At 56.7% G+C, this 19,150-nt stretch overlaps 1 protein-coding gene across 1 annotated transcript in view; it reads left to right on the top strand.

Annotated features, from left to right (window-relative positions):
- Window positions 1–3,537: 3,537 nt before the first annotated feature.
- The window catches only part of USP10 (ubiquitin specific peptidase 10), a 32,556-nt gene continuing 16,943 nt past the window's right edge, over window positions 3,538–19,150 (top strand). Inside the window, exons 1-2 of the mRNA XM_077288877.1 lie at window positions 3,538–3,702; window positions 15,625–15,693. Coding sequence (XP_077144992.1) covers window positions 3,682–3,702; window positions 15,625–15,693 — 90 coding nt within the window. The 5' untranslated portion in view covers window positions 3,538–3,681. The remainder of the gene's footprint in view (window positions 3,703–15,624; window positions 15,694–19,150) is intronic.

Below are 19,150 nucleotides of genomic sequence, written 5' to 3'. Positions count from 1 at the left end.
AATAGTGAGTGCAGCTCTGGGGTATAATACAGGATGTAACTCAGGATCAGGCTAAGTTCACATTAGCGTTTGGGGGCTTTGCGGAGAACTGCGTACTTCCTCCGTTAAGCTCTGCGTACTTCCTCCGTTAAGCTCTGCCTACTTCCACATACGTCCTGCGTACCAATCTTTAACATTGGTAAAAAACAATTGTTCAAAAATTTGTGAATATAACCTTTTGGAATATTATACTTTGAAAAAACACCAATTTTTGCTGAATGGGAGTGCTAGATTTTTTTTCTACATATCTATAACATTGGGTACGCAGGACATGCAGATGTATGCGGATGCGTCGTTCTGATTCACCCGCCAATCGAACGGGAACGCAACAAGTTGCATGTCCTGCGTACCCAATGTTAAAGATAGGTACTCAGGACGCATGCAGAAGTATGCGGAGCTTAGTGGAGGAAGTACGCAGCGCAGCCCTCTCGGAACGCCCTGGTACGCAAGTATGAACGTAGGGTAACTAAACTAGAGGTGCTAGGGAGGGGAGAAATGCACAGGCCTGAAGCTTTATAGAAAGACAACACAAATGGAGTTGAGAGGGGGAGGAGAAGGGTTTTAATCCAGCCACTGTATAGTCATCCACCAATCCTTGTGCCCGCTTTTAGACCTGTCCCAAGCATTCTTCCCAAGACCTGAGGGCCGCTCCTTCTTTCATGTACGAGTCTCCAAGAACCTTGATAAAATCTGGCTGGATGTTGAAGGGCCAGAGGCGGCCTGATGGCAATCTCCAAAGCTAATGGCTTTCAACTTCTGGCACTTGACCTTTAGCCCCTGAAGCTTGTCCAAAGGTCTCCACGTGTCTGGACGATGGTGTCCACTAATCTCTGGTCAGCACAGAAAACAGTCCATAAAAAGTGAGCACTCGACCTCGCATCATTCGGGTCCTGCTGGTCCCTCTGATATCTCCATTCTGCCAGATAGCCTCTGAGGATAGTTAAAGAAGAGGTGACAGAGGGCAGACATGTCTGACCCCAGAGGGGACCGGAAAAGGGACAATCTTCCAGCCGTTAAACACAATAACGAAAATGTCAAGACATAAGATCAAAACATGTCACCAAAACCTAACCTCTGCAGCGCCTTGCCCATGAACTCATGGGAAATATGGCCTTTTCATGATCCGAACTGACTGGGGCCACGTGTGCATGGTGTGCCTTCATGTACTCGTCCACTTCCCACATGAGTGCGGCTGTCTGTGATTGTCGGGAAAGGCGCAGGTCTGGTCCGGTTGGATGATCCGTGCCATCACTGTCTTCAGTCCTTTCACCATAGTTTTGGCCAGTCTCTTGTAGCCCACGTTCAGGACGCCATTTCTTCAGGTCGCACCTCTCTCCCTCGATCACGATCGTGACCATCTTTTCCTGAAAGATGGAAGCATTCTGCCGTCCACCACCACCATCTCCTCGGACAGTTCCAACAGGTCTGGACAGATGAGGTCTCCCAGCGCTACATCGAGCTCCACTAGAAGACCATCACGGCCCTGGGACCTACTGGTCCTAAGCATCCGAGAGTAACTTGTGCACCCCCAAAGGGCCATCCATGGCCGCCACACCTGCAGGACCAAGATGGTTAGTGATGCCTGACAGGAACTTGTCAGTAGTCTTGTGGTGGTAGTAGAGGTCACTACACACGTCTACACAGTGACCCAACAAAATAAAGATTACACTCACAAAATGTGTCCATCACGTGCATGGAGTGTAATAATTAGCCTTTTTTTTTACATCGCTCACTATAGTGTCAAACTAGACCTGACATCAGTAGAAGGGCGAGCTTGAAGCTTCGCAGGTGGATTTCTATGGTCCAGTAGCTGCACACTGGCCTAGGTACAGTATGCAGCATTAGCCACAGTGGTATGCCGCACGCAATATTGTTCTTGGAGTGATGGATTGCCCCTGTCTGCCAGTCTGGGGAATCTAGGTTTGGTTGGTACCCAGAGAATGATGCCTATAGGACTGCATGGGGCCTACTGTAAAACATGGTGGAGGATCAGTAGAGTCTCAGGAGCCGAGTGTTTAAGTGCATAACAAATACTGAAAAACATGTTAAATTGTAGGTACCGTTTTAGGCTTGAATCCAGCATTGGGGGCCCGAATACTCAGTGTCGGCCCGTGCTGGGATATCCGAGAGGCAAAAGTTAATACGTGTGTGGGACGATTTACTGCCCCTTTCCTCTCAGGTATTTTTTCTTACTCTCGAGGTGTCTCTTCATTCAGTTTATTATCTCTTTCCTCTGCTTTGTCTCTTTCACATATGATCTGTTCTAAGTCTCTTTCCCTTTGGTTCAGCCTTTTTCCCCCGTTCCTCTGCCTCTTTCCCCTAAGCCCTCCGGCTCTTTCCCCTCAGTCCTCCGTCTCCTTCATTTTGTCTCTTTCCCCTCAGCCCTTCGTCTCCTTCGTTCTCTCTTTCCCCTCAGCCCTCCGTCTCGTTCGTTCTTGTCTCTTTCCCCTCAGCCCTCCGTCTCGTTCGTTCTTGTCTCTTTCCCCTCAGCCCTCCGTCTCGTTCGTTGTCTCTTTCCCCTCAGCCCTCCGTCTCGTTTGTTCTGTCTCTTTCCCCTCAGCCCTCCGTCTCGTTCTGTCTCTTTCCCCTCAGCCCCCCGTCTCGTTCTGTCTCTTTCCCCTCAGCCCTCCGTCTCCTTCTGTCTCTTTCCCCTCAGCCCTCCGTCTCCTTCTGTCTCTTTCCCCTCAGCCCTCCGTCTCCTTCTGTCTCTTTCCCCTCAGCCCTCCGTCTCCTTCTGTCTCTTTCCCCTCAGCCCTCCGTCTCTTTCCCCTCAGCCCTCCGTCTCGTTCTGTCTCTTTCCCCTCAGCCCTCCGTCTCGTTCTGTCTCTTTCCCCTCAGCCCTCCGTCTCGTTCTGTCTCTTTCCCCTCAGCCCTACATCTCGTTCGTTCTGTCTCTTTCCCCTCAGCCCTCCGTCTCGTTCTCTTTCCCCTCAGCCCTCCGTCTCGTTCTTTCCCCTCAGCCCTCCGTCTCGTTCTCTTTCCCCTCAGCCCTCCGTCTCGTTCTCTTTCCCCTCAGCCCTCCGTCTCGTTCTCTGTCTCCTCAGCCCTCCGTCTCCTTTGTTCTGTCTCTTTCCCCTCAGCCCTCCGTCTCGTTCTCTTTCCCCTCAGCCCTCCGTCTCGTTCTCTTTCCCCTCAGCCCTCCGTCTCGTTCTCTGTCTCCTCAGCCCTCCGTCTCCTTTGTTCTGTCTCTTTCCCCTCAGCCCTCCGTCTCGTTCTCTTTCCCCTCAGCCCTCCGTCTCGTTCTGTCTCCTCAGCCCTCCGTCTCCTTCGTTCTCTTTCCCCTCAGCCCTCCTTCGTTCTGTCGCTTTCCCCTCAGCGCACCGTCTCCTTCGTTCTGTCTCTTTCCCTCTAGCCCTCCATCTCGTTTTCCCCCGCTTTCTATCTCTTCCCCCTTCAGTTCCGTTTCCTCCCCGTGTCTCGACTCGCACGTTTGTAAACTGAACCCCTCCCCCGATCAGAAGTCACGTGTCAGACTCCGCCCTTACACGGTCGCATGCTTACGCTCCGTCCCGCCTGAGGTGGCGGGGAGGAGGGGCGTGGTTGCGCCTGCGCACACTGGCGGAGCTGGGTAGGCGCGCTGAGAGAAGATGGCGGCGGCGGGGGAAGCGGCATGAGCGGCCTCACTCATTGAAAGTATCCAGCATGGCGTCCCCGGGCGCGCAGGTACGAGAGCGGCTGTCCGCGGCCAGGAAGCAGCCTGGGAGCCCCCTGAGCTTCTCACACTGCCCGGTCTGTGGATCAGGGGGCGGTGGCGCTAGGCCCGGCCTCATTTCTGCAGCCTCATCAGGGCCTGGGACTCTGGGTCACACGTGGGCCTGGAACTGGAGGTCGGGCGTAGAGGAGCTGCTCACACCTCTCCACAGTCACCCAAACACCTGGAGGAGAGGGAGCGAGGGATGACCGGGGGAGGGGGAAAGTAACCGGAGGGGAGGGGGACGTCACCGGGGAGGGGGAAAGTAGCCGGAGGGTGAGGGGAGGGGGAAAGTAACCGGAGGGTGAGGGGAGGGGGAAAGTAACCGGAGGGTGAAGGGAGGGGGAAAGTAACCGGAGGGTGAGGAGAGGGGGACAGTGACCGGAGGGTGAGGAGAGGGGGACAGTGACCGGAGGGTGAGGGGAGGGGGAGAGTAACCGGAGGGTGAGGGGAGAGGGAAAGTAACCGGAGGGTGAGGAGAGGGGGACAGTGACCGGAGGGTGAGGGGAGGGGGACGTTATCGGGGAGGGGGAGAGTAACCGGAGGGTGAGGGGAGAGGGAAAGTAACCGGAGGGTGAGGGGAGGGGGAAAGTAACCGGAGGGTGAGGGGAGGGGGACGTTATCGGGGAGGGGGAAAGTAACCGGAGGGGGACAGTAACCGGAGGGTGAGGGGAGGGGGACGTTATCGGGGAGGGGGAAAGTATCTGGAGGGTGAGGGGAGGGGGAAAGTAACCGGAGGGTGAGGGGAGGGGGAAAGTAACCGGAGGGTGAGGGGAGGGGGAAAGTAACCGGAGGGTGAGGGGAGGGGGAAAGTAACCGGAGGGTGAGGGGAGGGGGAGTCATCAGGGAGGGGGACATTACCAGGAAGGGGGGAAAGTAACCGGAGGGGGAAAGTAACCGAAGGGTGAGGGGAGGAGGACATTACTAGGGAGGGAGAAAGTAACATGAGGGGGACCTAACCGGGAGGGGGAAAGTAACCGGAGGGTGAGGGAGGGGAACATTACAGGGAGGGGGGAAAGTAACCGGAGGGGGAGGGGAGGAGGACATTACCAGGGAGGGGGAAAGTAACATGAGGGGGAGGGGGACATAACCGGGAGGGGGAAAGTAACCGGAGGGTGAGGTGAGGGGGAAAGTAACCGGAGGGTGAGGTGAGGGGGAAAGTAACGTGAGGGGAGGGGGACATTACCAGGGAGGGGGTAAAGTAACCGGAGGGGGACATTACCGGGGAGGGGGAAAGTAACTGGAAGGTGAGGGGAGGGGGAAAGTAACCGGAGGGGAGGAGGACGTTATCGGGGAGGGGGACGTTATTGGGGAGGGGGAAAGTAACCGGAGGGGAGGGGGACATCACCGGGGAGGGGGAAAGTAACCGGAGGGTGGGGGGACATTACCGGGGAGGGGGAAAGTAACCGAAGGGTGAGGGGAGGAGGACATTACCAGGGAGGGGGAAAGTAACCGAAGGGTGAGGGGAGGAGGACATTACTAGGGAGGGGGAAAGTAACCGGAGGGTGAGGGGAGGGGGGACATTACCGGGAGGGGGAAAGTAACCGGAGGGTGAGGGAGGGGAACATTACAGGGAGGGGGGAAAGTAACCGGAGGGTGAGGGGAGGAGGACATTACCAGGGAGGGGGAAAGTAACATGAGGGGAGGGGGACATAACCGGGAGGGGGAAAGTAACCGGAGGGTGAGGTGAGGGGGAAAGTAACTGGAGGGTGAGGGGAGGGGGACATTACCAGGGAGGGGGTAAAGTAACCGGAGGGGGACATTACCGGGGAGGGGGAAAGTAACCTGAGGGGAGGGGGAAAGTAACTGGAAGGTGAGGGGAGGGGGAAAGTAACCGGAGGGGAGGAGGACGTTATCGGGGAGGGGAAAAGTAACTGGAGGGGAGGGGGGCGTTATTGGGGAGAAGGAAAGTAACCGGAGGGGAGGGGGACATCACCAGGGAGGGGGAAAGTAACCGGAGGGTGGGGGGACATTACCAGGGAGGGGGAAAGTAACTGGAGGGTGAGGGGAGGGGGAAAGTAACCGGATGGTGAGGGGAGGGGGAAAGTAAGGGGAGGGGGAAAGTAACCGGAGGGTGAGGGAAAGGAGATGTTACCGGGGAGGGGGAAAGTAACCGGAGGGTGAGGTGAAGGGGACATTACCGGGGAGGGGGAAAGTAACGGGAGGGGGAAAGTAACCGGAGGGTGAGGGAAAGGAGATGTTACCGGGGAGGGGGAAAGTAACCGGAGGGTGAGGTGAAGGGGACATTACCGGGGAGGGGGAAAGTAACGGAGGGTGAGGGGAGGGGGAAAGTAACCGGAGGGGAGGGGGACATTACCGGGGAGGAGTACATTACCGGGGAGGGGGAAAGTACCGGTGAGGGGGAAAATAACCAAGGGGAAAGGAGGGGGACATTACCAGGGGGATGAGGGGAGGGGGACATTACTGGGGAGGGGGAAACTAGCCGGAGGGGGACATTAACCGGAGGGTGAGGGGAGGGGGAAAATAACCGGAGGGGGACATTACCGGAGGGACAAGGGGAGGGGAAAAATAACCGGGTGGGAGAGGGACATTACCGGGGAGGGGGAAATAACCGGGGGGACAAGGAGAGGGTGGGGGACATTAGTGGGGAGGGGGAAAGTGACGGGGAAAATTACCGAGGGGAGGGGGACGTTACCGGGGAGGGGGAAAATAACCGGGGGGGGGGGGGTACGAGGAGAGGGTGGGGGACATTACCAGGGAGGGGGAAAATAGCCATAGGGTCAGGGGGAAAATAACCGGGAGGGACGAGGGGAGAGTGACGGGAAAAATAACCGAGGTGGGGTGAGGGGGAAATTTGGGGGGGGGGGGGGGGGAATAACCAGGGGGGACAAGGGGAGGGTGAGGGGAACTTTACCAGGGAAGATGGGGGGGGGGGACATTACCAGGTAGGGTGAGGAAGAAAAACACCGGGGGGGGGGGGGGGGGGATAGCTGGGAGAGAGGGATGGGGGCATTACTGGGGGGAGGAAAATACTGGGGGGATGTTACCAGGGAACGAGAGGACGGTTGGGGGGGGGACTAGGGGTGGGTGAGGGTGATATTACCTGGTGGAAGACACTGGGTGGGGGGACGAGAGGAGGGCGAGAGAGACTACCGAGGGGACTGTAGGAGGACAGAACGGGGGGGGGTGTGTGTGAGGGAGATGTCACCTTGGGGACAAGAGGAGAGGCGTTACCTGTGGGGGTGAGGGCAGCATCGGGGGAAAACGTGAGGAGGGAGACATTTCTGGGGGAATGAGGAGGGCAAGGGGAGATTATGGGGAGGGGGTGTAGGAGACAGGAGGAGAGCGAGGGGAACATTACCGGGGGGATGAGAAGAGAACAAGATGGACATTACCGGGGTGCAATAGTTTTCGGCACTTTAAGACGTGGGTCCTGCATGTTTTGAGAGTGCAGATGGTGATAGTTGTTCTGGGGTCTCTGCACAGGACCCTGCTATTTTGGGGGTCTCCTGCTGATTGGGCAGCTGATGCTGGGGCTTCATTTCCTGTCCCTGTGTCGAGTGTATGGGACTTGTGTTCTTCTCCCTAAAGATTGAGGGGTCCAGAGTGTGTAGTCACCGCTGAGAGCTGACTTTCTTTGAGTGACATTATAGGATGGCACATCACCGGCTCAGGAGTGACACTATAGAACGGCACATCATTGGCTCAGGAGTGACAATATAGGACGGCACACATCACCGGCTCAGGAGTGACACTATAGGACGGCACATCACTGGCTCAGGAGTGACACTATAGGATGGCACACGTCACCGGCTCAGGAGTGACACTATAGGACGGCACACATCACCAGCTCAGGAGTGACACTATAGGACAGCACACATCACCGGCTCAGGAGTGACACTATAGGACGGCACACATCACCGGCTCAGGAGTGACACTATAAGACGGCACATCACTGGCTCAGGAGTGACACTATAGGACGGCACATCACTGGCTCAGGAGTGACACTATAGGACGGCACACATCACCGGCTCAGGAGTGACACAGTAGGACGGCACACATCACCGGCTCAGGAGTGACACTATAGGACGGCACACATCACCGGCTCAGGAGTGACACTATAGGACGGCACACATCACCGGCTCAGGAGTGACACTATAGGACGGCACACATCACCGGCTCAGGAGTGACACTATAGGATGGCACACATCACCGGCTCAGGAGTGACACTATAGGACGGCACACATCACCGGCTCAGGAGTGACACTATAGGACGGCACACATCACCGGCTCAGGAATGACACTATAGGATGGCACACATCACCGGCTCAGGAGTGACACTATAGGACGGCACACATCACCGGCTCAGGAGTGACACTATAGGACGGCACACATCACCAGCTCAGGAGTGACACTATAGGACGGCACACATCACCGGCTCAGGAGTGACACTATAGGACGGCACACATCACCGGCTCAGGAGTGACACTATGGGACGGCATGCACAACAGTGGGGTCAGATATTGCTGTTTTACCCTTGTAGTTGTTTTGGGTCTTGGCTGGGGAGCGCTGGCTCGCTTTGTGATGGCTGACTGGGGGTGAAGCTCGCAGGGATCTTGTGCCTGACTGGTCCCGCATTGCCGCGCCTCATTCATTGTTCAGGACCGGATAGTTGCGGCTGCAGCAATTCCGGCAGAGGTGCGTGTGCAGGGTTGCTCCATGGAGGACGTGGACCTTTAATAGTCCAAGAACCCCAATATCCACATCAGCAAATCATTGCAGACTGATGGTGATGCACGTGCTCATAAGAGGCTGTCCTCTCCTCCGATTCCCACTGCTCCGCGTCTCTGAGATCTCAGCCAATCATTGCAGGGACTGGTCACCTTTACTCAGTGCGAGGATAAAGGGGGTCCTGGGCTTATCGACCTGGGGACTGATGGGGGCGAGTATTGCTGCTATCTATTCCTCATGCAGAATTTCATGTCTGACGTTGATCGGCTGGATTACCCCTGTAAGGATAGGAATCACTAAGGGTATGTGTCCACCATCAGGATGGCCGGCGGTATGGATGGAGCGGCAAACCCGCTCCGCCCTAAGCCCGGCCCCCTTCTGTGGCGCGGTGATGCCGGATGTGTTCATTGCACACATCCGGCATCATCGCACCCCACACATAGGGCCCTGTGATATACCTTGCGGCGCCGCAAGGTATACGGACATGCTGCGATCTAAAAAGACGCACAGCATGTCTGGAATCGCAGGGCCGCTGGGTGCGTGTTACCACGCATAGTGGAGACGGGATTTGATAAAATCCCCTCCACTATGCTGTAACATCTGGACGCTGCGTGTTTGACGCTGCGGCTCTGCGCAGCGTCAAACACGCAGCGTTTCCTGCACGTGGAAACATACCCTAAGGGTTTAGGAGTCCAGGGGGCGGTCTTATTTGGTGTATGGTGCAGTAGATCCGCCCCCTGTACTCATGATGACCGTATTCTGTATTCTCTCCCAGTTACGCTTCGTTTTGTCTGCACGCTGGCTGTACTCCGTCATCATTACCATTCACAAGTTCTGCAAAATACCTGGAATCCTACAGAATGATGGGGATTATTAACCAGCTGTTGGCATTGGGATCAGGTTAACCCCTGTGTTACTAGATCCTCCTGCTGCCCGAGGTTCCCAGTTTATGGTTGCAGCTGTTTATGGTGTTCTGTTTCATGGTCGTCCCGATTGGATCCTCCTAGTGGCGCAGAGCTTGGATCATTCTCCTGTCCAAATTTCTGCTGGTCCTTACTGGGGGGAGGTGGTGATGGGGACTGTGCTGGTCCTTACTGGGGGGAGGTGGTGATGGGGACTTGTCTGGTCTTTACTGTGGGGAGGTGGGAATAGGAACTGTGCTGGTCCTTACTGGGGGGGTGGTGATGGGGACTGTGCTGGTCTTTACTGGGGGGGAGGTGGTGATGGGGACTATGCTGGTCTTTACTGGGGGGGAGGTGGTGATGGGGACTATGCTTGTCTTTACTGGGGGGGAGGTGGTGATGGGGACTGTGCTGGTCTTTACTGGGGGGAGGTGGTGATGGGGACTGTGCTGGTCTTTACTGGGGGGGGAGGTGGTGATGGGGACTGTGCTGGTCTTTACTGGGGGGAGGTGGTGATGGGGACTGTGCTGGTCCTTAAGGGGGGAGGTGGTGATAGGGACTGTGCTGGTCCTTAAGGGGGGAGGTGTGATGGGGACTGTGCTGGTCTTCACTGGGGTGGTGATAGGGACTGTGCTGGTCCTTACAAGGGGGGAGGTTGTGATAGGGACTGTGCTGGTCCTTACAAGGGGGGAGGTTGTGATAGGGACTGTGCTGGTCCTTACAAGGGGGGAGGTGGTGATAGGGACTGTGCTGGTCCTTACAAGGGGGGAGGTGGTGATAGGGACTGTGCTGGTCCTTAAGGGGGGAGGTGGTGATAGGGACTGTGCTGGTCCTTACTTGGGGGTGGTGATAGGGACTCTGCTGGTCCTTACTGGGGGGAGGTGGTGATGGGGACTGTGCTGGTCCTTAAGGGGGGAGGTGGTGATAGGGACTGTGCTGGTCCTTAAGGGGGGAGGTGGTGATAGGGACTGTGCTGGTCCTTACTGGGGCTGGTGATAGGGACTCTGCTAGTCCTTACTGGGGGTGGTGATAGGGACTCTGCTGGTCCTTACTGGGGGGAGGTGGTGATAGGGACTCTGCTGGTCCTTACTGGGGGGAGGTGGTGATAGGGACTCTGCTGGTCCTTACTGGGGGGAGGTGGTGATAGGGACTCTGCTGGTCCTTACTGGGGGGAGGTGGTGATAGGGACTCTGCTGGTCCTTACTGGGGGGAGGTGGTGATAGGGGCTGTGCTGGTCCTTACTGGGGGTGATAATAGGGACTGATGATCCTTACTGGGGGGAGGTGGTGGTAGGGACTGTGCTGGTCCTTACTGGGGGGAGGTGGTGGTAGGGACTGTGCTGGTCCTTACTGGGGGGAGGTGGTGATAGGGACTGTGCTGGTCCTTACTGGAGGTGATAATAGGAACTGTGCTGGTCCTTACTGGGGGGAGGTGGTGATAGGGACTGGACTGGGCTGGTCCTTACTGGGGGTGATAATAGGGACTGTGCTGGTCCTTACAGGGGGTGGTGATAGAGATTGTGCTGGTCCTTACTGGGGGGAGGTGGTGATGGGGACTGTGCTGGTCCTTACTGGGGGGAGGTGGTGATGGGGACTGTGCTGGTCCTTACTGGGGGGAGGTGGTGATGGGGACTGTGCTGGTCCTTACTGGGGTGATAATAAGGACTGTGCTGGTCCTTACGGGGGGAGGTGGTGAAAGGGACTTTGCTGGTCCTTACTGGGGGTGATGATAGAGATTGTGCTGGTCCTTACTGGGGGGAGGTGGTGATGGGGACTGTGCTGGTCCTTACTGGGGGGAGGTGGTGATGGGGACTGTGCTGGTCCTTACTGGGGGGAGGTGGTGATGGGGACTGTGCTGGTCCTTACTGGGGGGAGGTGGTGATGGGGACTGTGCTGGTCCTTACTGGGGGTGATAATAAGGACTGTTCTGGTCCTTACTGGTTGTGGTGGGGACTGTACTGGGCATTACTGGTTGTGATTGGGGACTGTTCTGGCCCTTACTGGTTGTGATGGGGACTGTGCTGGGGCTTACTGGTTGTGATGGGGACTGTGCTGGGGCTTACTGGTTGTGATGGGGACCGTGCTGGCCCTTACTGGTTGTGATGGGGACTGTGCTGGCCCTTACTGGTTGTGATGGGGACTGTGCTGGTCCCTCGGGTGGTCCGCCAGGTTATGACCTCACTGCAGCGCCCTGCCCTCACTCTTCTTGCCTTCCACACCTATCTAGGCCTGGCGCTTCCTCCTGTTGGCATTGGCCCAGCCACACACTTAACCCTTCCGACCCATGATGGTGTTTGCGCCTGCGTACAGAGATCAGCAGATAGTGGATTGTGATCAGGTGGTGATCAGGAGTCAGACGATAATCTGTTCTAGGACTCGCGCTTCTTAAAGGGCCGGTAATATTATTTCCCGGAGCTGATGTTGCAGATCTGCCATTAGTGGTGGCGGATATGATTTCTATAGGTTCTCGGCACTGCAGAAATGTGACAGGAAGGTACCGTGCAGCATGGAATGGCTGATAACAGGGAACAAAAGATTTATTTTAGGGTTTACCACAGTTGCATCCTCTGCCTGAACTCCAGACTGATACATTGTAGCAACTCTTGGATGTTTCCATTCACAAACAGCAAGCGGCCTTCTCTCTGTGATACATCGGGCGCTCGCTGGCCGTCCTGTGCTGAGGTTTTGCCCCAGGGCCGGGGGGATGTGCCGTGGTTTGGACCTTTGCTCGGAGCACCCACTGTACCCGCTGCTATCCTGGGAGTTGCTGGCGCGCTGCCCGCGGATTACGCTGGGTGCTGTGTGAACGTGTCTAATGCTGAAGCTGCAGGACGGTGACAATGAGGCACTCGTGCTGCGCTTGCACTTTTCTCTGGATGTTCGTGGCTCATTACCATCTCGGGATTAGGTCATATTGTACAGGACAAAGCTGCGCTGTATCCTAGCAGTGATCCCAGGGGGATGGGGGAGTGATTCTGGGGAAGAGGACAGTGATCGTGGGGGGAGAGGAGATGGAGGAGTGATCCTAGGGAAGGGGACAGTGATCCTGGGGGGAGAGGGGATGGAGGGGTGATCCTAGGGAAGGGGACAGTGATCATGGGGGGAGAGGGGATGGAGGAGTTATCCTAGGGAAGGGGACAGTGATCCTGGGGGGAGAGGGGATGGAGGAGTGATCCTAGGGAAAGGGACAGTGATCCTGAGGGGAGAGGGGATGGAGGAGTGATCCTAGGGAAAGGGACAGTGATCCTGGGGGGAGAGGGGATGGAGGAGTTATCCTAGGGAAGGGGACAGTGATCCTGGGAGAAGAGGAGATGGAGGAGTGATCCTAGGGAAAGGGACAGTGATCCTGGGGGGAGAGGGGATGGAGGAGTTATCCTAGGGAAGGGAACAGTGATCCTGGGGGGAGAGGGGATGGAGGAGTGATCCTAGGGAAGGGGACAGTGATCCTGGGAGGAAAGGGGATGGAGGAGTGATCCAAGGGAAGGGGACAGAGATCCTGGGAGGAGAGGAGATGGAGTGATCCTAGGGAAGGGGACAGTGATCCTGGGGGGAGAGGGGATGGAGGAGTGATCCTAGGGAAGGGGACAGTGATCCTGGGAGGAGAGGAGATGGAGTGATCCTAGGGAAGGGGACAGTGATCCTGGGAGGAGAGGGGATGGAGGAGTGATCCTAGGGAAGGGGACAGTGATCCTGGGGGGAGGGGATGGAGGAGTGATCCTGGGGGAGAGGGGATGGAGGAGTGATCCTAGGAAAGGGAACACTGATCCTGGGGGGAGAGGGGATGGAGGAGTGATCCTAGGAAAGGGAATACTGATTCTGGGGGGAGAGGGGATGGAGGAGTGATCCTATGGAAGGGGGCAGTGATCCTGGGGAGAGAGTGGATGGAGGAGTGATCCTATGGAAGGGGACAGTGATCCTGGGGGGAGAGGGGATGGAGGAGTGATCCTAGGGAAGGGGACAGTGATCCTGGGAGGAGAGGGGATGGAGGAGTGATCCTAGGGAAGGGGACAGTGATTCTGGGAGGAGAGGGGATGGAGGAGTGATCTTAGGGAAGGGGACAGTGATCCTGGGGGGAGAGGGGATGGAGGAGTGATCCTATGGAAGGGGACAGTGATCCTGGGAGGAGAGGGGATGGAGGAGTGATCCTAGGGAAGGGGACAGTGATCCTGGGAGGAGAGGGGATGGAGGAGTGATCCAAGGGAAGGGGACAGAGATCCTGGGGGAGAGGAGATGGAGGAGTGATCCTAGGGAAGGGGACAGTGATCCTGGGAGGAGAGGGGATGGAGGAGTGATCCTAGGAAAGGGAACAGTGATCCTGTAGGGAGAGGGGATGGAGGAGTGATCCTAGGGAAGGGGACAGTGATCCTGGGGGAGAGGGGATGGAGAAGTGATCCTAGGGAAGGGGACAGTGATCCTGGGGGGAGAAAGGATGGTGGAGTGATCCTAGGGAAGGGGACAGTGATCCTGGGGGGGAGAGGGGATGGAGGAGTGATCCTAGGGAAGGGGACAGTGATCCTGGGGGAGAGGGGATGGAGGAGTGATCCTACGGAAGGGGACAGTGATCCTGGGGGGAGAGGGGATGGAGGAGTGATCCTACGGAAGGGGACAGTGATCCTGGGGGGAGAGGGGATGGAGGAGTGATCCTAGGGAAGGGGACAGTGATCCTGGGGGGAGAGGGGATGGAGGAGTGATCCTTGGGGACAGGGGATGGAGGAGTGATCCTGGGGGAGAGGGGATGGAGGAGTGATCCTAGGGAAGGGGACAGTGATTCTGGGAGGAGAGGGGATGGAGGAGTGATCTTAGGGAAGGGGACAGTGATCCTGGGGGGAGAGGGGATGGAGTAGTGATCCTAGGGAAGGGGACAGTGATCCTGGGGGGAGAGGGGATGGAGGAGTGATCCTTGGGGAGAGGGGATGGAGGAGTGATCCTGGGGGAGAGGGGATGGAGGAGTGATCCTAGGGAAGAGGACAGTGATCGTGGGGGGAGAGGGGATGGAGGAGTTATCCTAGGGAAGGGGACAGTGATCCTGGGGGAGAGGGGATGGAGGAGTGATCCTAGGGAAGAGGACAGTGATCGTGGGGGGAGAGGGGATGGAGGAGTTATCCTAGGGAAGGGGACAGTGATCCTGGGGGAGAGGGGACAGGGAGTGATCCTGGGGGGAGAGGGGATGGAGGAGTGATCCTGGGGAAGGGGACAGTGATCCTGAGGGAAATGGGCAATGGTCCTGGGGGAGAGGGGATGGGGAGTGATCCTGAGGAAAGGGGACTGTGACCCTGAGGGAAAGGTGCAATGGTCCTGGGGGGGTGTAATGGGGATGGAGGAGTGATCCTAGGAAAGAGGGCAGTGATCATGGAGTGATCCTGAGGAAAGATGGTAATGGTCTTGGAGGGAAGAGGGGATGGAGGAGTTATCCTAGGGAAGGGGGCATTGATCCTGAGAGAAAGGGGCAATGGTCGAGTGGAGATGGAGGAGTGATTCTAGGGAAGGGGACAGTGATCCTGAGGGATTGATCCTGAGGAAAAGGGGCAATGGTCCTGGGGGGATAGTGGGGATGGAGGAGTGATCATGGGGGAATGATCCTGAGGAAGGATGGCAATGGTTTTGGGAGGGGGGGGGGATAGAGGAGATGGAGGACTGATCCTGGGGATAGAGGAGATGGAGGACTGATCCTGGGGATAGTGGAGATGGAGGACTGATCCTGGGGATAGAGGAGATGGAGGACTGATCCTGGGGATAGATGAGATGGAGGACTGATCCTGGGGATAGATGAGATGGAGGACTGATCCTGGGGATAGAGGAGATGGAGGAGTGATCCTGGGAGGAGAGGGGAAGGAGGAGTGATCATGGGGAAGAGGGCAGTGATCCCGGGGTGATAGGCGAGTGTTCCTGGGAGGAAGGGGATGGCAGAGTGATCATGGGGAAGAAAGCGGTGATCGGGTTGGGGTGGGATTGGGGATGTGATCCAGGATTGGGGGTAGGGGAGAGTGATCTGGGGGTGAGGAGAACGGTGATCTCGAGGCGAGGGGGGGATTGATCCTGGGGAGGGGTCAGTGATCCCGGAGGGCAGGAGAAGGGATGTAGTAGTTGCTGGGGGGGGCAGCGATCCCGGGGATTGTGAATGCTGAAGGGGGTAATGATCCTGATAGATTTGTTGTTCCCAGTGGAGACAGGGAGTGGCCCTTAATATCCTATGTTGAGGTGACGACCTGCAGTGTCCGTGAGAGTGAATGTATTGTCGGGGGTGAGGGGTACTCGGGTCGCCTGCTGTGTGGTCTGATTTGTGTTTCTCCTTTTTTTTCAGTACATTTTTGGGGAATTCAGTGACGACGAATTCCGCCAGTTCTTCACCAGCACTCGTTGTACAGTAGAGGTAAGGATCTGTCCCTCGCCCCATACTAAACATTTGGGGGGGTTCGCTGCTCACGGATTTTGGATCAGAACTTCACACCCCGAAGTAATTCTTGCTTGATGTCACGCACTGAAATCCGGGCAGATGAGGTGTTGTGATACGTGGATATCAGATCCTCACATCTTGTCTGCCGTCATGGTGGTGTGTTGCCGGCAGACGTACCAGACTTGTTAATGGCGACTGGGCATTGTGTCGTGGGGCTGTTGTGATTGCCGGCATAATGATCCTGTGTTGTGATGACCAGTGTTTTGACATTGTGTTGTGGCTCGCATTGTCATGGTGGTGGCCGGCGTGTTGGTGTTCTAGTGTTGTCGTTGTGGCTGGTGTGTTGGTGTCCTGGCTTTATGGCCAGAGTTGTCATGGTGGTAGTTGTGATCCTGGTGTTGTGGTGGTGGCTGGAGTCTTAGTGGCTGGCGTTGTCATAGTGATGACTGGTGTGTTGACGTCCTGGCATTGTAGCCGGTTGTGGTAAATGGCATCTTGGTGGTGTTGTGGTGACATACGTATTGGCTTCCTGGCGGTTTGTCGTGGTGGCCAGATTGGTCTCTGTTATGCTGTGGTGATAGCCGGCATGTTGGCTTCTTGGCGGTTTGTTATGGTGGTGGTCGGATTGTTGACCTTCCGGTGTTGTGGTGATGGCCGATGTATTTGCCGGAAGGTGCTCTGGTGGTGGCTGCTGTAAACATCCTGATGGTGTTGTGATGGCCAGTGTGAGTGTCTTAGTGGAGGCCGGTGTGAGCATCCCAATGTTGTTGTGGTGGTGGCCGGTGTGAGTGTCCTGGTGGTGGCCGGAGTGAGCCTCATGGTAGTGGCTGGTGTGAGCGTCCTGATGATGTTGTGATGATGGTGGCCGATGTGAGCGTCCTGGTGGTGACTGGTGTGAGCGGTCCTGGTGGTGGCTGGTGTGAGCGGTCCTTGTGGCAGCTGGTGTGAGCGTCCTGGTAGTGGCCAGTTTGAGCATCCTGGTGGTGTTGTGGTGGCCGGTGTGAGCCTCCTGATGGTGGCTGGTGTGAGCGTCCTGGTGTTGTTGTGGTGGCTGGTGTGAGCGTCCTGGTAGTGGCTGGTTTGAGTGTCCTGGTGGTGTTGAGGTGGCTGGTGTGAGCTTCGTGGTGGAGGCCGATGTGAGTGTCCTGGTGTTCTCATGGTGATGGCTGGTGTGAGCGTACTGGTGTTGTTGTGATGGCCGATGTGAGCCTCCTCGTGTTGTGGAGGTGGCTGGTGTGAGCATCCTGGTAGTGACCGGTTTGAGCATCCTGGTGTTGTCGTGGTGGTGGCCGGTGTGAGCGTCCTGGTGATGGTTGGTGTGAGTGTCCTGGTGGTGGCCGATGTGAGCATCCTGGTAGTGGCCGGTTTGCGCCTCCTCGTGTTGTCGTGGTGGTGGCTGGTGTGAGCGTCCTGGTGTTGTCGTGGTGGTGGTGGCTGATGTGAGCGTTTTAGTGTTGGCCAGTGTGAGTATCCTGGTGTTGTCGTGGTGGTGGCCGGTATGAGTGTCCTGTTGTTGTCGTGGTGGTGGCTGATGTGAGCGTCTTAGTGTTGGCCAGTGTGTGTGTCCTGGTGTTGTTGTGGCCGGTGTGTGCGTCCTGGTGTTGTCGTGGTGGTGGCTGATGTCAGCGTCTTAAGGTACCGTCACATTAGGCGACGCTGCAGCGATATAGACAACGATGCCGATCGCTGCAGCATCGCTGTTTCGTCGTTGTGCGGTCGCTGGAGAGCTGTCACACAGACAGCTCTCCAGCAACCAACGATGCCGAAGTCCCCGGGTAACCAGGGTAAACATCGGGTTACTAAGCGCAGGGCCGCGCTTAGTAACCCGATGTTTACCCTGGTTACCATTGTAAATGTAAAAAAACCCAAACACTACATACTTACATTCCGGTGTCTGTCGCATCTCCCGGCGTCTGCTTCCCTGCACTGTGTAAGCGCCGGCCCTAAAGCAGAGCGGTGACGTCACCGCTGTGCTGTGCTTTATGGCCGGCGCTGACACAGTGCAGGGAAGCGGACGCCGGGGGACGCGACAGACACCGGAATGTAAGTACCGTATATACTCGAGTATAAGGCTACTTTCACACTAGCGTTAACTGCAATACGTCGCAAATGCGTCGTTTTGCCGAAAATACGCATCCAGCAAAAGTTCTTGCTGGATACGTTTTTTCGTCATAGACTAACATTAGCGACGCATTTGCGACGCATTGCAAAACGTTGTGTCCATTTTGCGACGCTTGGGCGTGTGGTAGCGGACCGTCGGGAGAAAAAAACGTTACATGTAACGTTTTTTGCTCCCGACGGTCCGCTTTTTCCGACCGCGCATGCGCGGCCGGAACTCCGCCCCCACTTCCCCGCACCTCACAATGGGGCAGCGGATGCGTGGGAAAAATGCATCCGCTGCCCCCGTTGTGCGGCGGAGACCACGCTAGCGTCGGGAACGTCGGCCCGACGCACAGCGACGGGTTGTTCCCGACGCTAGTGTGAAAGTAGCCTAAGCCGAGATTTTCAGCCCAAATTTTTGGGCTGAAAGTGCCCCTCTCGGCTTATACTCGAGTCATGATCGGTGGTGGGGTCGGCGGGTGAGCACTGTCATATACTTACCTGCTTCCGGGGCTCCTGACGCTCCCCGTCCCACGGTCTCCGGGTGCTGCAGCCTCTTCCCCTGAGCGGTCACGTGGGACCGCTCATTAGAGAAATGAATAGGCTGCTCCACCTCCCATAGGGGCGGAGCCGCCTATTCATTTCTCTAATGAAGCGGTGCCGGTGACCGCTGATAGAGAAAGAGGCTGCGGCACCGAAGACCAGCTGTCTGGGGGAAGGAGCGGGACGCCGGGAGCAGGTAAGTATCGCATATTTACCTGTCCGCGTTCCACACGCCGGGCGTCGCGCCATCTTCCCGGCGTCTCTCTGTACTGACTGTGCAGGTCAGAGGGCGTGATGACGCATATAGTGTGCGCGCCGCCCTCTGCCTGATCAGTCAGTGCGGAGAGACGCCGGGAAGATGGCGCCGAGGAGCTGCAAGCAAGACAGGTGAGTATGTGGTTTTTTTTTGTTTATTGCAGCAGCAGCAGCACAGATTTATGTGGAGCATCTATGGGGCAATGGTGCAGAGCACTATATGGCACAGCTATGGGGCAACGGTGCAGAGCACTATATGGCACAGCTATGGGGTAACGGTGCAGAGCTATGGGGCAACGGTGCAGAGCACTATATGGCACAGCTATGGGGCAACGGTGCAGAGCACTATATGGCACAGCTATGGGGCAACGGTGCAGAGCACTATATGGCAGAGCTATGGGGCAACGGTGCAGAGTACTATATGGCACAGCTATGGGGCAACGGTGCAGAGCACTATATGGCAGAGCTATGGGGCAACGGTGCAGAGCACTATATGGCAGAGCTATGGGGCAACGGTGCAGAGCACTATATGGCA

Source organism: Ranitomeya variabilis, chromosome 2, assembly GCF_051348905.1.
Source record: "Ranitomeya variabilis isolate aRanVar5 chromosome 2, aRanVar5.hap1, whole genome shotgun sequence".
Lineage (NCBI taxonomy): Eukaryota > Metazoa > Chordata > Amphibia > Anura > Dendrobatidae > Ranitomeya > Ranitomeya variabilis.
The sequence above is the reverse complement of the archived record's forward strand: the minus strand, read 5'-3'. Positions and strand labels throughout refer to the sequence as shown.